This window comes from Bison bison, unplaced genomic scaffold (assembly GCF_000754665.1).
Source record: "Bison bison bison isolate TAMUID 2011002044 unplaced genomic scaffold, Bison_UMD1.0 scf7180017864483, whole genome shotgun sequence".
NCBI lineage: Eukaryota > Metazoa > Chordata > Mammalia > Artiodactyla > Bovidae > Bison > Bison bison.
This window is the reverse complement of record NW_011495043.1, coordinates 3000026-3015907: the sequence shown is the minus strand read 5'-3', so window position 1 is coordinate 3015907 and position 15882 is coordinate 3000026. Positions and strand designations below refer to the sequence as shown.

At 40.0% G+C, this 15882-nt stretch overlaps 1 protein-coding gene across 1 annotated transcript in view; it reads left to right on the top strand.

Annotated features, from left to right (window-relative positions):
- Positions 1-15882, top strand: part of ADGB (androglobin) — a 190793-nt gene that overhangs the window by 102923 nt on the left and 71988 nt on the right. Inside the window, exons 17-20 of the mRNA XM_010862563.1 lie at positions 3211-3313; positions 5485-5626; positions 7477-7591; positions 12038-12205. Of these exons, the coding sequence (XP_010860865.1) occupies positions 3211-3313; positions 5485-5626; positions 7477-7591; positions 12038-12205 (528 nt within the window). The remainder of the gene's footprint in view (positions 1-3210; positions 3314-5484; positions 5627-7476; positions 7592-12037; positions 12206-15882) is intronic.

Genomic DNA, 15882 nt, shown 5'->3' with positions numbered 1-15882 from the left:
GATGACTTCTCCCTTTGCACTTGTACTAGATGAAAATGCAGACAGAGAAAACCTTTTTGAGCATCCCTCAAGAGGTACTTTGTAGCTGGTTGCCAGCTCTGAAAGTACGAACCAGCTCGGTACTAGTGACTGGGGCTGGCAGAATGACTGACCTGGCTCGGTAGTCTGTCTACAAAAAATACCCAGAGGAATGCTTTGACTTTATGAAGATAAAAAAGCAAACAAAGCAAAGGCAAACCAACAAAACCCAAACTGTTGAGACTTGCAGAACCCAGTGTGTGGTATGATATTTATTTACCGTTTACAGTTAATTAAGGAATGTCATCATATTCGAATTACTAGCAACAATTAAACGATAGTCATTTATAGGTGCTCCCTCTGTTCCCAGCCTTGAACTAGGTTCTTTTTTGCATCAACTCTTCAAGGCAAACCCAATGAAAAGACTATTATTATTATCGATTTTCAGGTTAGGAAACTGAGGCAGACCAAGTTTGGGGGTAAAATGCCCAAGACCACCAAACTAGTAAGAGGCACAAACATCAGGAGAACCAGATTTGTCCTCAGTGAAGCCTGTGCCTTTCTCACTAGTGCACCTTTGGAGGAAGCAGATCCATGGCTCTGGAGCCAGACTGGTTTTGAATGCAGATTTCACTTGGGATAGGACTCTTTGCCTCAGTTTACTTTTTTATACAATGACAGTGAGAACCTACATCAGAGTTGAGAAAGGAATGAGAGAATTTGTGTAAAACACTTAGAAGAATGCCTAATACTTAGTAAGTGAAAATAAATGCTGGCTGTCATTATTATTACCAAGAGCATTTGGCACATGAGTTTTTGTTATACATTGCCACCCTAATATATATGTGTGTGTGTGTGTGTGTGTGTTTGGACATTTTTATGAAGTGATGGTAAATACAGAATTTTATTTCCCTTTTAAAGTTCCAGCTTGGCAAAATAAAATGACAGCATCCATTATGAGTCCCTTCATCCCCCTGAATTTTTTTTTAACATCAATGGTCTGAGAAAATGACGGATGTTGTTAGAGGATGTTGTTAGTACCCCAAATTAACAGCCTTTAGTTTGGCCTGCCCGTGGTCTGAGGCTAGGCAGTCCTGATTTAGGGGCTTCCCTGGTGGCTCAGATGGTAAAGAATCTGCCTGCAAAGCAGGAGACCCGGGTTCGATACCTGAGTAGGAAAGATCCTCTGGAGAAGGGCATGGCAATCCACTCCAGTATTCTTGCCTGGAGAACCCCACACACAGAGGAGCCTGGTAGGCTACAGTCCATGAGGTTGCAAAGAGTCAGACACGACTGAGCAACTAACGCTTTCACTTTAGTCCTGATTTTAGTGGCCACAGGCACTGCCTGCTGAACTGGAAACACGGAGTCTGAGGCTTGTCCTGTGCACATCCCTTAGCTGTCCCCATGGGTGATGTCATGGGAGTTGGCAGCGGGTTTGCAAAGATGTCTCGTGCCTGCACCAGGGCAGATTCCCTTCATATGGCCTCTAGGGCCACCTCATCTTCAAATTCTCAGACAATTTAAAATGATGGCAAATGAGTTATCGGTAGAGCCTCCTCCTTGCTCACACAGGCTACACTGGCAAATCCAAGGTCCTTCACAGTTTTAGACAGGGAGTATTTGAAACAACTGCTTCTATTACCAACATGTTGCAGACCAAAGAAAACAAAAGAAAACTAAAATAAAGTGTCAAATGCTAACTATTGGAAAACTTTGAGTGATGCAATCATTTTAAATAGTTACATTGCATCAAACATCAAATCTTATTATCCTTGATTACTAAGGATTTCTTTTTCACAATATAACTTGTTTTTTTTTTTTGCATTTCAACTTGTTATTTAAATATTGTAAAATAATATAGAAAGCCTTTAAAGTATAATGACAATTAAATTAACACATTTAACATACACCATCAGTCAAAATTATGTTGAAGCACTGGGACATTGAAGTGCAGTAATAGCACAATAATTGAAAGACCAACATTGGAGTTACGTATTAGTAGATAGACAGACTTACTTTTGAATCTCAGCTGTGCTACTTGCAAGCTCTGTGACCTTTGATGAATTACTTACCCTCTGTATTTCAGTTTCTTCATCCATAATTATAGATATTAATAGCACCCACCTAAGATGGATTGAAATCATATTCATGTAATCCTTATGCTCCTGTCCACTAAGAGATACTCCAGTTGTGCTCAGTACTTTCTTGCATGCCCCAAGCACAAATCCAGTTTGGTTCTGAAGTGGGTATCCTTTCCCTTCTCCAGGGGATCTTCCCAACCCAGAGAACAAACCCACATCTTCTATATTGCAGGCAGATTCTTTATCAGCTGAGCCACAAGGGAAGCCCCCAGGTTGGTTCATCAGCATGCAATAGGTATAGTTCTGAAGACCTTGTAGAATGAAGGAGTAATAGCAAAAACACCAAGTAGCATGTGCTTAGTCACTCAGTTGTGTGTAACTACTTGTGACCCCCAAGGATTGTAGCCAGGCTCCTCTATCCATAGGATTCTCTAGGCAAGAATACTGGAGTGGGTTGCCATGGCCTTCTTCGGGGGATCTTCCCAACTATTGGATTGAACCCAGGTCTCCCTCATTGCAGGCAGATTCTTTACCATCTGAGCCAACAGGGAAGCCCAAGTAGCCTACCTTAATACATTTCTATTCTCTCCCTGTTTACTTATCAGGGACCTATTTTCTGAGCACTGCTCAGCTGTGGGCTCAATTTCTTCCTCTATTGTCATTTCTGGAACAAACATACCCCCTTTCTTTACTCACAGAGGAGAACTTTGGCTCTCTCTGATATGGTGGCCAGTCTCAGTCTCTGCAGACACGGTTTCCATGGACTGCTGCCAGCATGCACCAGTGTGATTTTCTTTCTTTCATTAAATCTGTAAAGTACTTGTTGTGGTATATGCAGCTGCTGCTGCTGCTGCTAAGTCGCTTCAGTCGTGTCCGACTCTGTGCAACCCCATAGACGGCAGCTCACCAGGCTCCTCCATCTCTGAGATTCTCCAGGCAAGAACACTGGAGTGGGTTGCCATTTCCTTCTCCAATGCATGAAAGTGAAAAGTACTTGTTGTGATGTCTAGAACACACTAACTGCTCTATGAAGGTCAGGTATTAGAATTGGGAAATACTACCATTAACAGGCTGATATGAAATGCAACAATTAGTCTATTTCTTGCAGTTTTCAGATGAACGTGTGTCCTATCACCTATTCGTCGACAGTTTAAAGCCCATTGAACTGCTGATCTGCCTTTCTGCATTGGTACGCTGGGGAGAATCTGGAGGTAAGAGGGCCATGAGAAAATTACAGTCTGAAAGCCCAGCTCACTTTCTATTCAGGGGAAATGTATACTGCAAGTTTTAGACACCGAATGAAGGAACTTATTTCCTCTCTAGACCTCCTAAGATCTTCCTGCTCCTCTGACATCAAGGAGTAAGCTCACTCTTGCCACCCATCTCTCTCTTTGTTCTGGTCATATGATCACCTCTTTAGCACACCTAGTCCCTCTATTTCTCTTTCCCCTTATACATGGCATCATTCTTGATTCTTTCAAAATCTATTTAAAATCACAAGCTCTTTCTTTGATTTAACTCTTCCAAAGGCCTTTATCTCCATCCTGCCCTGGGCGCCTACTATCATGGTTTTATTTAGATTTTATGTACCAATAACTGTATTATCTCAATCAATCTTAAGCTCTCTGACCACCACACCTGAAGCTCCAGCTCACTGTCTCTAGAATTCTACCCCTACAATTCTTGGACTGAATGGGGACCACCATTCATCAACCTTACAACTTTTTCTGTGTCCACCCTCATTAGATCCTTATTTCTTTGAGTCCCAACACAGTTTCCATGGCCCATCATTGTATTTATTGATGTTTCTTCACAGGTGCCCTCAACACAAGTACTTTCTTACCCTCTCAAGTTATGTTCCTGACAAAACCCTAATACTGGTTGAAAATATCTCTGTTCCTGACCTGAGGTTGCATCAGAGCAGCCGAGTGTAACTGAAGAAAACAATTCCTACTACCTAGCCCCATTTTAAATTGACGACCACAAACCTCAAAAAGAACAAACAAACAAATGGCCTAAGCACTGTCAGCATTCCCCAAGTTCATTCATTCTCCACACTTTCCTTCTTATGGATGATTATTGCAAACCTGCAGATCTCTCTCCATCTTCAAATCTCCAATTCCCACTCTTATCCTTCTTCCTTTCCAGGTGATGACCTTGCTACTATTTTCACTGAAGAGATAGAAGAGATCAGAAATGACCCACTCATCTCCTCATATTGAACTCTCTGAAGCTCTAGTCACCTTTCCTTCCTATTCTAACAGATAGACTGTTCCTTTTCTTCTCTAAGGCCGTTAGATTTCTTTCTTCTTGTGAACACATGCACATATGCACAAAACAGTATTCTTTGATTGACTTGTTTTACTAAAGCATTTATATGTAACTCAAATGAACAGCTCTGACCCTGTACAGGTATACATATTTTCTGCATGCTTAATATTGAATTTCTTGCCTACCTTGATGTTAGAGACTATGGTTTTCCTACTAAGATATACCCAATGTTTTAAGTGGTATCAGATGTGTAGCAGGTAGGCAATAAATATTTGTTGAATAAACTTTCCAGACTTCAGCAGTGTGAGTTTAGTATGTCTACCTAACCAACAGTTCCTAAGCTGCACCACATCCTAGAACTTTGAAACTCCAAATGCAAGGAAGTGTTTCAGATCACGTGGTGGCCTGTAACATTAGCTTGAGGGTTAGCTGCAAAACAAAGTAAGAAGTATTTTGCCCTCAGCTACCAATGAAGAATAATATTTTCTACCCATTTTCAGATTTTAAAAAAGTTAATTAGATTGTTTTAGTTAATTTACAAACTACAATTAAATTTAAAATGTTAATTTAATTGAAATGAAAGTTTTGTTAATTATGTTATTTCTCCACACACTTAAAGCTAAGAATCAAAGGTAAAAAACTTAGATAAAATGTAGCATATTTTGCCCTTGTTTTGACACTTTCTTAGGAAAATCTCTCATTTCCCCAGAAGTAGTAATTTTCCTCCTTTAAAATTGCATATCCAGCAGGATATTGTGATTCCTGCTCTACATAAGAAAAGTAGTGGTATACTACAATGAAATATCCCTGGCTGACCTCTGTTTTCCTAACTTTTCCATTTCTGGTTTCCTCAGCTGGGGGAATGACTACGAGGAGAAAAGTAGGAATAGGACCAGAGGTCTTTCTTCCTCTCGAGTATTATTTCCCGTAACTATTTACCCAGCATAATTTCTAACGTTTTATGAGCATTTTCAGAATATGTCTAATTGTTGGTTGTTGTTAATATCATTATAATTATATTATTAATGTCATATTGATAAAAAAGCAGTACTAGTGATGGCCAACAATCAAATTTTATATATATATATAATTTTTTTAACTTTTCCTAAAGCTTTAACAAAGAACAGCCCTCCCATAGAGCCTGGACTACTTACAGTTGAGACAGTTTCTTGGAAATCTCTGAGGCCACGTGATCTTGTTGTGACAATTCACACCTATGCTACCAAGGCTACAGTGGTTCGCCTGCCTGTTGGGTATGCAGTGACTTTATTTTTCCCATACTAAGTATTATTTGAAGACTTGTAAACTTTTGACTACTAGATAATGAAACAATATGGAATCTAATATGTTGTTTCCTACAGTGATTTCACAAAGTATAGGTCTATCATCATGATTCTTGAGAAAAATAATTCTGGGAACGAATAAACTGGAGAAATGCTGTATCTTTTGGAAGATGTGTAATTGTCAAAGAATCTGAAACATGTTTAGTAAAGAGTACATTTTAAATGTGTTTAACCCAGTATTTCCTAAAATTAATTTATTAAAATGATCTTTTTGTTTTATTATGCCATAGTTCTTAATAAGGACCATGATTTTATTTAAAAACAGGCTGAAAAATAGCATTTTTTCTATAAATCTATAGTTTTACCTGTAGTTATTTTTAATTTTACCTGTAGTTTTATTTTAAGTTAAGATACAATTGGTTAAACACATCACATTTTCCATTTTAAAGAAAAGATATATAGTTGAAAAGTTTTCATGATTTTTGATAAGTTCAAAATATTACCTCATATTTCAGATAAGATAAATATTTTGCTGAATTTCCCAAGATCAATCATGATATTCTATGTGATTAATGAAAATTTATGGCTCTTATTCAAAAAGCAAAACCCAAGCAACAAGATAAAGTGCTAAAATAATCTATGGCAAGCATCTAATATTCCTAGAGGAATAATGAATTTTAAAAATACTATATTTTTCACATCTCCCCTAAAAACTCTAGTATGGAAAGATTCTTCCAGAGATCATTATTCTGTCTGAGTGCTCATTCATCAAGATGACCAAGGATGAGGAACTGATAAAGAATCTACTTTTATCTGGGCTTCCCTGGTGGCTCAGACAGTAAAGAATCAGCCTGCAATGCAGGAGACCTGGGTCCAATCTCTGGGTCAGGAAGATCCCCTGGAGAAGGGAATGGCAAACCACTCCAGTATTCATGCCTGGAGAATTCCATGGACAGAGGAGCCTGGCCGACTACACTACAGTCCATGGGGTCACAAAGAGTAGGATACAACTGAGCAGCTAAACACTTTCACAATTTACTACTTCTATCTACATTTCCCCCCAAAAGGACCTAAGCAGCCACCACGAAGCTTTAAGACATGCTCTCAGTCCTCTCCATGGTGCTACAACCTGGTAGGAGAGACATAAGTAACATACATGAAGCTATGCATTTGTGAGAAAATGACTATGAAATCTACAATGCACTTGGCCAATGTGAATTATTACTGTTGTGAGGTGAAAATCAGGACCAGTCTTTTGCAATATGTCTGCAGTGCATGGGCGGAGAAGGCAATGGCACCCCACTCCAGTTCTCTTGCCTGGAAAATCCCATGGATGGAGGAGCCTGGTGGGCTGCAGTCCATGGGGTCACTAGGAGTCAGACATGACTGAGCGACTTCACTTTCACTTTTCACTTCCATGCACTGGAGAAGGAAATGGCAGCCTACTCCAGTGTTCTTGCCTGGAGAATCCCAGGGACGGGGAAGCCTGGTGGGCTGCCATCTATGGGGTCGCACAGAGTTGGACACGACTGAAGCGACTTAGCAGCAGCAGCAGTGCATGGGAGATGTCTCCAATATGTGCAACTTTGTCATTTAGTGTGACTGCTTTTATCCAACATAATTAGTGAAATATAGATTCCATGCTCTCTGAGGGTTCTTTCAGAGTAAAAATTCATCAGTCATTACCTCATCTGTTACAAAATTCAGCCCATACTAACTTTTGACTTCATTTGAGCACAAAGTATCATCAAGAAGCTAACAGAGGCAAGGACTACAACAAAGGAGACCCTCGATCTATATATAGTGTCCACTCTCTTTAGGAGACATATGCTGCTCTTCACTGCATACTCCCCCGTGGGTCACTCCATACACATCTGCAGCATGGTGACCTTCGTCATTGGGGATGAAGATGTTGTGCTACCCAACTTTGAGCCGGTAAGTTGGTTAGCAACTGTGATTTTTGTGTGTGTGCTTTAGTTTCAAAGATCTTGAACTAAATAATATTTCTATTTTTTTATTCAGCTTACTCATTTGTTTACTTTTTAAAACTACTAAGTATATTCTGTAAGAAATTCTCAAATACGACATGTTAATAAGCAGTCTTAACTCTGTAGGGATACAAATAAAATCATTTTATTTTAAAAATAATTATTATTTTATTTCATTTTATTTTATTTACTCACCTCTGCTCTGTTGAATTCCCTTACACATCTATTAACACCTAAGGCAGATCCCATAGTATCAATATTATTGTTCCCTTGAGAAACATAAAGGATCAGTACAGACTTTTTCAATGCAGGTTAAATTTTTGATATTTTAAATGTTCCTTTCCTCCTTCTTTGTCCTAAGGAAGGGACTCTGGGATTCAGGGAGAGAGGATCCACGAAAGGGTCAGTGATTTCTTCATCTGCTCTTAACCTCTTGGTTTTTCTAGCTACTGGCTCTGACAGAGTCTGAAAGAAAAGAGAGATAAATAAATCTTCCTTCAGGTCCTGTCTTGGTTTAGACATCCTCTCAAGGACATCTTCAGACATATGCATATGCATTTTGGGAGACAAGTATTTATAGGGCCTTTCTACTGCATAATTCAGCTTTACCTGCTCCTCCAATCTATCTCCATATATCACAACTTCATATTAGTGAGATGAGATCCACTTAGCCAGTCAGTAAACTTGTCCAGAGCAGTAGCAGGACGGCTCAAAACCAACTCCGTGCTCACGTTTTCATGGCCCAGATACGCTCCAGTCATGCGTTCTTCCCTCTCCAGGCAGTGGTCCTGAAGGATGCCCTATGGCTGCCCCTTCTCTTTCTGCATCACCTCTCATCAGACCTAACTCCTGCTCAATAGACACAGAAGGAAGATCATCAAGCCCACCGTCTATGTCCCTTAAACCCTTAATTAGATTTACCCTGCTTATTTTAAATTCTTGTTTTTTCTCTTCTTTAAAAAAATTATTTTTAACTGAATAAATCAGTGTTATCTAAAAGAAACTGTATAAATAAAACTGCATAAAGTGAAAGTGTTAGTCACTCAGTCATGTCCGATTCTTCAAGATAACTATAAAATAAAGGCAGCCAACTTAACTGCCAACATTATATGATTTAGATGAATAATAAATGTGCTTAAGTGGTAAAGAATCCCCCTGCCAATGTAAGAGACACAAGAGACTCAGGTTCGATCCCTGAGTTGGGAAGACCCCCTGGAGGAGGAAATGGCACCCCACACCAGTATTCTTGCCTGGAAAATTCCATGGACAGAGGAGCCTGCTGAGATACAATCCATGGGACCTCAAAGAGTCAGATAAGACTGAGTGACTGAGCACACATAATGATATTATAATATTAAAAAAAAAAAAACTTCAGGAAACTTGGGGATTTTTAGAGCATGAGCCACCACCTCCTTGTGTGGCCCTGAAATAAACCTTTCTCTGCTTCAAACTCCAAACAAATAAACAAAAAAAAATTTTTTTTACATAGTATGGCTTATCTAATTTGTTTCTTTTTTATTTTTTTGAATTGAAGTTAGTTTCAGCTGTTCCGCCAAGTGTTTCAGTTTTAATATATATTTTTTCAGATTATATTCCATTATAGGCTAATTAGAAGATATTGAATATTGTCCCCTGTGTTATATAGTAAGTCGTTGTTTCTTATCTATTTTATATGTAGCAGCGTGTATCCATTAAACCCACACTCCTAATTTTTCCCTCCCCTACCTGTTTGCCTTTGGTTAGTCATAGTTTGTTTTCTATGTCTATGAGGTTTCAGTTTTGTAAATAGATCCATTTGTACTTATGTATTTTATTCCAAGTGTGATATCACACAGTATTTGTGTACTTAATCACTATGATATTCTGTAGGCCCATCCATGTTACTGCAAATGGCAGCTTTTCATTCTTCTTATGGCTGAGTAATATTCCAGTTCTGTATCCATGCATCGACTGATGGACATTTAGGCTGCTGTATATAGTGCTATGAACACTGGGGTGCACATATCGAACTTAAAAGCTTTTGCATTTTGATATTTGGCAAAACTAATACAATTATGTAAAGTTTAAACATAAAATAAAAAAGAAAAAGCTTTTGCACAGCAAAAGAAACCAACAAAATGAAAAGACAGTCTATGGAATTGGAGATATTTGCAAATGATGTGACTGACAAGGGGTTAATTTCCAAAATATACAAACAGCTCATACAACTCAATGTTAAAAAGCAACCTAATAAAAAATAGGCAGAAGACCTCAATAGACATTTCTTCAAAGAAGACATTGAGAAGATTAACAGGTATTTTAAAAGATGCTCAACATTGTTAATTATTAGAGAAATGCAAAGCAAAACCACAATGAGGTACCACCTCACATAAGTCAAAATGGCCATCAAAATATCTACAAAAAATAAGTACTGGAGAGAGTATGGAGAAAAGGAAACCTTCCTACACAGTTGGTTAGAATGTAAATTGATACAGCTACTATGTAGAACAACAGTATGGAGGTTCCATGGTGGTGGTGCTTTAGTCACTAATTCATGTCCAACTCTTGTGACCCCATTGACTGTAGCCTGCCAGGCTCCTCTGTCCATGGGATCCTCCAGGCAAGACTACTGGAATGGGTTCCCAGTTCCTTCTCCAGGGCATCTTCCTGACTCAGGAATTGAACCTGTGTCTCCTGCATTGCAGGCAGATTCTTCACCAATTGAGCTACGAGGGAAGCCCTTAAAAAACTAAAAATAGGACTACCATCAGATCAGATCAGCCGCTCAGTTGAGTCCGACTCTTTGTGACCCCATGAATCGCAGCACTCCAGGCCTCCCTGTCCATCACCAACTCCCAGAGTCCATCGAGTCAGTGATGCCATCCAGTCATCTCATCCTCTGTCGTCCCCTTCTCCTCCTGCCCTCAATCCCTCCCAGCATCAGAGTCTTTTCCAGTGAGTCAGCTCTTCGAATGAGGTGGCCAAAGTATTGGAGTTTCAGCTTTAGCATCATCCCTTCCAAAGAAATCCCAGAGCTGATCTCCTTCAGAATGGACTGGTTGGATCTCCTTGCAGTCCAAGGGACTCTCAAGAGTCTTCTCCAACACCACAGTTTAAAAGCATCAATTCTTCGGCACTCAGCCTTCTTCACAGTCCAACTCTCACATCCATACATGACCACAGGAAAAACCATAGCCTTGACTAGACGAACCTTTGTTGGCAAAGTACTACCATATGATCCAGCAATCCAGCTCCTGGACATATGTCCTGGGCTTATATTCAAAAAGATGTATGCACCCCAATGTTCATAGCAAAACTGTTTACAATAGTCAGGAAATGGAAGCAGTTTGTTTCTTTAGGTGATTTAATTCCCTAATTAACTGTTCGGGTCTGTGAACTCATATTTTCCTGTGATTATCCTCCATCTTATAAAAGTTATTGGGGCTGACTTTTGGGCCCCAGTAGTCTTCACTTCTAATCAAGAAGGAAAGGGGGCTATAGATTGGTTCAAAAGCAGAGAGACTCAAGCTTCTCAGAGCCATTCTTGATCACTCCCAATGCTACCACTTAACCAGGTGACTTTTCGGGTCATGGTTTCATTTCAGGGAGAAACTATTAAGAAGACATTTTTCCAAAGCGTTGAGGGGATTGGGAGAAGGTCAGGGGGAAGTAAATGCATTAATATGGCGAGTCAATTGCCTCTGTTTTCATCAGCTTCTCGCTCCATTCTCATGCTATTCCTGCTGGACTAGTCCTTAGAATTTCTACAGGGAACTGCGGAGTGATGTTAGTGCCCCTAAGGAAAGGGGCAAAAGCAGACTTTACAAAGTTCTCCTCCTGCATGACCCTCTTCAGGCTGCCTGTAAGCACCCTCTGCTCTGCAATTTCTCCATCATCTGCAACACCTCAGGGTTTTCTCCATCTTTAAAAATAAGTCCCTTCCTGATATCCCTGTCGCCTCCTTGCTTTACTGTTTCTTCAGCATTTATAGCAGAAGGAAGACATGCTAGTTCACCCTCTTGCCTCTTCTTTCTTTTTTTTTTTTAATTGCTCTCTCCCTGAACTCTTCTCTGCCCTTCAGTCATCAGATACCACACAGCTGTCAGACTAATTCCTGGACATTCTTCAGAACAAAGGTTGGATATTAATACTGTGGAGAAATTGCCCATGGCCCCCAGTGGGGTTGGTGTTCTTTCTGTGTGTTCCTACAAGAGCAAGAATCAGGTTCCTTGTTTAACATCTCTCTGATCATGACTCCTGGTGAAATACTTTGATCAAGTAAATTTTCCATAAATAACTGCTGAGTCAGTCACGTAACAGATTTTTAATATATTAACAGAAACGAAATCTTTGTAAACTTAATTACACCTAAATAAACAAAAATGAAGCTGAGTACTATGCTTGGTCTTCACAGGAGAGCTACCGATTTACAGAGCAGGCTTTAACAATTTTGAAAGCTGTTGGACATGTGATTGCTAATTTCAAAGATAAGGCTAAACTTTCTGCAGCCCTGAAGGATCTACAAACAGCTCACTACCCTATCCCCCTCCAGGATAAAGAACTAACTGCACAGCACTTCAGGGTAAGTATGTTCAGGCTATACAGTTCCTAGAAGAATATGTTCTATTTGTAATAATATATCTCATATTAGATAAGATCCCCTAAATCAGAGCTGAGAGAATGTTTTGGATGAAGACAATTTGGAAAGTGATGACAGCAAGCAGAAATGAGAGACTAGGAAGAATGAAATGAGAAAGAAAAGCATATTTGTTAAAGGATATGATAATGATTGCTGTGGGTTACTGGGGCTCAGTCCTCCAGGGGATCCTGGTGAACTGTGGAGGGTATCCCTCAGAAACATCCTACTAAAGGATGAGGTGACTGTACTATTTATCCACCAACTCCTTCCCCACTGATAGGTGGATGCTCTCGAGGTATCAATATTTCCTCACACTTTTGGGGCTAAGCAGCATCCTAGCTTTCAGTTCAGTCAGTTCAGTCACTTAGTCATGTCCAACTCTTTGCAACCCCATGAATTGCAGCACAACAGGCCTCCCTGTCCATCACCAACTCCTGGAGCTTACTCAAGCTCATGTCCATTGAGTCAGTGATGCCATCCAATCATCTCATCCTCTGTTGTCCCCTTCTCCTTCCGTCTTCAATCTTTCCCAGAATCAGGGTCTTTTCCAATGAGTCAGTTCTTTGCATCAGGTGGCCAAAGGATTGGAATTTCAGCTTCAATATCAGTCCTTCCAATGAACACTCAGGACTGATCTCCTTTAGGATGCACTGGTTGGATCTCCTTGCAAGAGTCCAAAGGACTCGCAAGAGTCTTCTCCAACACCACAGTTCAAAAGCATCAATTCTTTGGCGTTCAGCTTTCTTTATGGTCCAACTCTCACATGACCACTGGAAAAACCATAGCTTTGACTAGGCAGACCTTTGTTGGCAAAGTAATGTGTCTGCTTTTTAGTATGCTGTCTAGGTTGGTCATAGCTTTTCTTCCAAGGAGTAAGCGTCTTTTAATTTCATGGCTGCAGTCGCCATCTGCAGTGACTTTGGAGCCCCCTAAAATAAAGTCTGACACTGTTTCCACTGTTTCCCCATCTATATGCCATGAAGTGATGGGACCAGATGCCATGATCTTAGTTTTCTGAATGTTGAGTTTTAAGCTAACTTTTTAACTCTCCTCTTTCACTTTCTTAGAGACACTTTTTATTTCTTCTTCCCTTTCTGCCATAAGGGTGGTGTCATCTGCATATCTGAGGTTATTGATATTTCTCCTGGCAATGTTTGATTCCAACTTGTGCTTCATCCAGCCCAGCATTTCTCATGATGTACTCTGCATATAAGTTAAATAAACAGGGTGACAATATACAGCCTTGACGTACTCCTTTCTTGATTTGGAACCAGTCTGTTGTTCCATGTCCAGTTCTAACTGTTGCTTCCTGACCAACATACAGATTTCTCAAGAGGCAGGTCATGTGGTCTGGTATTCCCATCTCTTGAAGAATTTTCCATAGTTTGTTGTGATCCACACAGTCAAAGGCTTTTGGATAGTCAATGGAGCAGAAGTAGATGTTTTTCTGGAGCTCTCTTGCTTTTTTGATGATCCAATGGATGTTGGCAATTTGATCTCTGGTTCCTCTGCCTTTTCTAAATCCAGCTTGAACATCTGGAAGTTCATAGTTCACATACTGTTGAAGCCTGCTTTGGAGAATTTTGAGCATTATTTTGTTAGCATGTAAGATGAGTGCAATTATGCGGTGATTTGAACATTCTTTGGCATTGCCTTTCTTTGGGATTGGAATGAAAACTGACCTTGACCAGTCCTGTGGTCACTGCTGAGTTTTCCAAATTTGCTGGCATATTGAATGCAGCACTTTCATAGCATCATCTTTTAAGATTTGAAATAGCTCAACTGGAGTTCCATCACCTCCACTAGCTCTGTTCATAGTGGTGCTTTGTAAGGTCCACTTGACTTCCAGAAGGTCTGGCTCTAAGTGAGTGATCACACAATTGTGATTATCTGGGTCATATAGATGTTTTTTGTATATTTCTTCTGTGTATTCCTGCTTCTGTTAGGTCCATACCATTTCTGTCCTTTATTGTGTCCATCTTTGCATAAAAAGTTCCCTTGGTATCTCTAATTTTCTTGAAGAGATCTTTAGTCTTTCTCATTCTATTGTTTTCCTCTATTTCTTTGCAGTGATCACTAAGGAAGGCTTTCTTATCTCTCCTTGCTATTCTTTGGAACTCTGCATTCAAATGGGTATACCTTTCCTTTTCTTCTTTTCCTTTCACTTCTCTTCTTTTCATAGCTGTTTGTAAGGCCTCCTCAGACAACCTTTTTGCCTTTTTACATTTCTTTTTCTTGGGGAAATGGTCTTGATCCCTGTCTCCTCTACAACATCATGAACCTCCGTCTGTAATTCTTCAGACACTCTAACCTTTGAATCTATTTGTCACTTCCACTGTATAGTTGTAAAGGATTCAATTTAAGTCAAACCTAAATGGTCTAGATGGTTTCCCTATTTTCTTCAATTTAAGTCTGAGTTTGGCAATAAGGATTTCATGATCTGAGCCATAGTCAGCTCCCAGTTTTGTTTTTGCTGACTGTACAGAGCTTTTCCATCTTTGGCTGCAAAGAATATAATCAATCTGATTTCAGTGTCGACCATCTGGTGATGTTCATATGTAGAGTCTTCTATTGTGTTGTTGAAAGAGGGTGTTTGCTATGACCAGTGCATTCTCTTGGAAAAACTCTATGAGCCTTTGCTCTGCTTCATTCCATACTCCAAGGCCAAATTTGCCCATTACTCCAGGTATTTATTGACTTCCTACTTTTGCCATCCTCCTTTCCTGAAAGCCTTAAAGGAGGGATACAAAACAGAGAGTGGCACCCCTGTTCACTATCGACCTTTCAGTTGATTTTTGTTGTGGTCCTGAACTGTCAGTGGCGTCATGGCTTGCCTACACCCTCCAAACACCAGTTGTGACAACTAAAAATGGTTTCAGATATTGTCAAATAGCCCCTGGGGAGTGGTGTTGCTAGAGTTAGAAATTAAAACACAGGATACCCAGTTAAAATTTGTTTTATTAAGGACAATTTTTAGAGTAGTTGCAGGTTCATCACAAAATTGGGCAGAAGGCATGGAGACTTCCCATATATCCCCTACCCCCCACACACCTCCCCCATTACTTACCAGCATCCCCCATGAGTTGTACATTTCTTACAACTGATGAGCCCAAAGTCCGCAATTTACATTAGAATTCACTCTTGGCATACATTCTATGGGCTTGGACAAATGTATAATGACATAGATCTATCATTGTAGTATCATACATAGTAATTTCACTGCTTTAAAAGTCCTAAGTGTTCTGCCTACTCATCCTTCCCCTCCCCCAAGCCCTGGCACACACTGATCTCTTTATTGTCTCCATAGTTTTGCCTTTTCCAAAATGTCATAATGTAGTCTTTCCAGATTGGCTTCTTTGACTTAGAAATAGGTATTTAAGTTCCCTCCTTGTCTTTTCATGACTTCATAAGTCATTTCTTCTTGTGTGCTAAGTTGCTTCAGTCATATCCACCTCTGAGACCCTATGACTATAGCCCACCAGGCTCCACTGTCCATGGGATTCTCCAGGCAAGAATACTGGAGTGAGTTGCCATTTCCTTCTCCAGGGGATCTTCCCCAACTAGGGACTGAACCCACTTCTCTTATTCCTCCTGCATTGGCAGGAGGGTTCTTTACCACC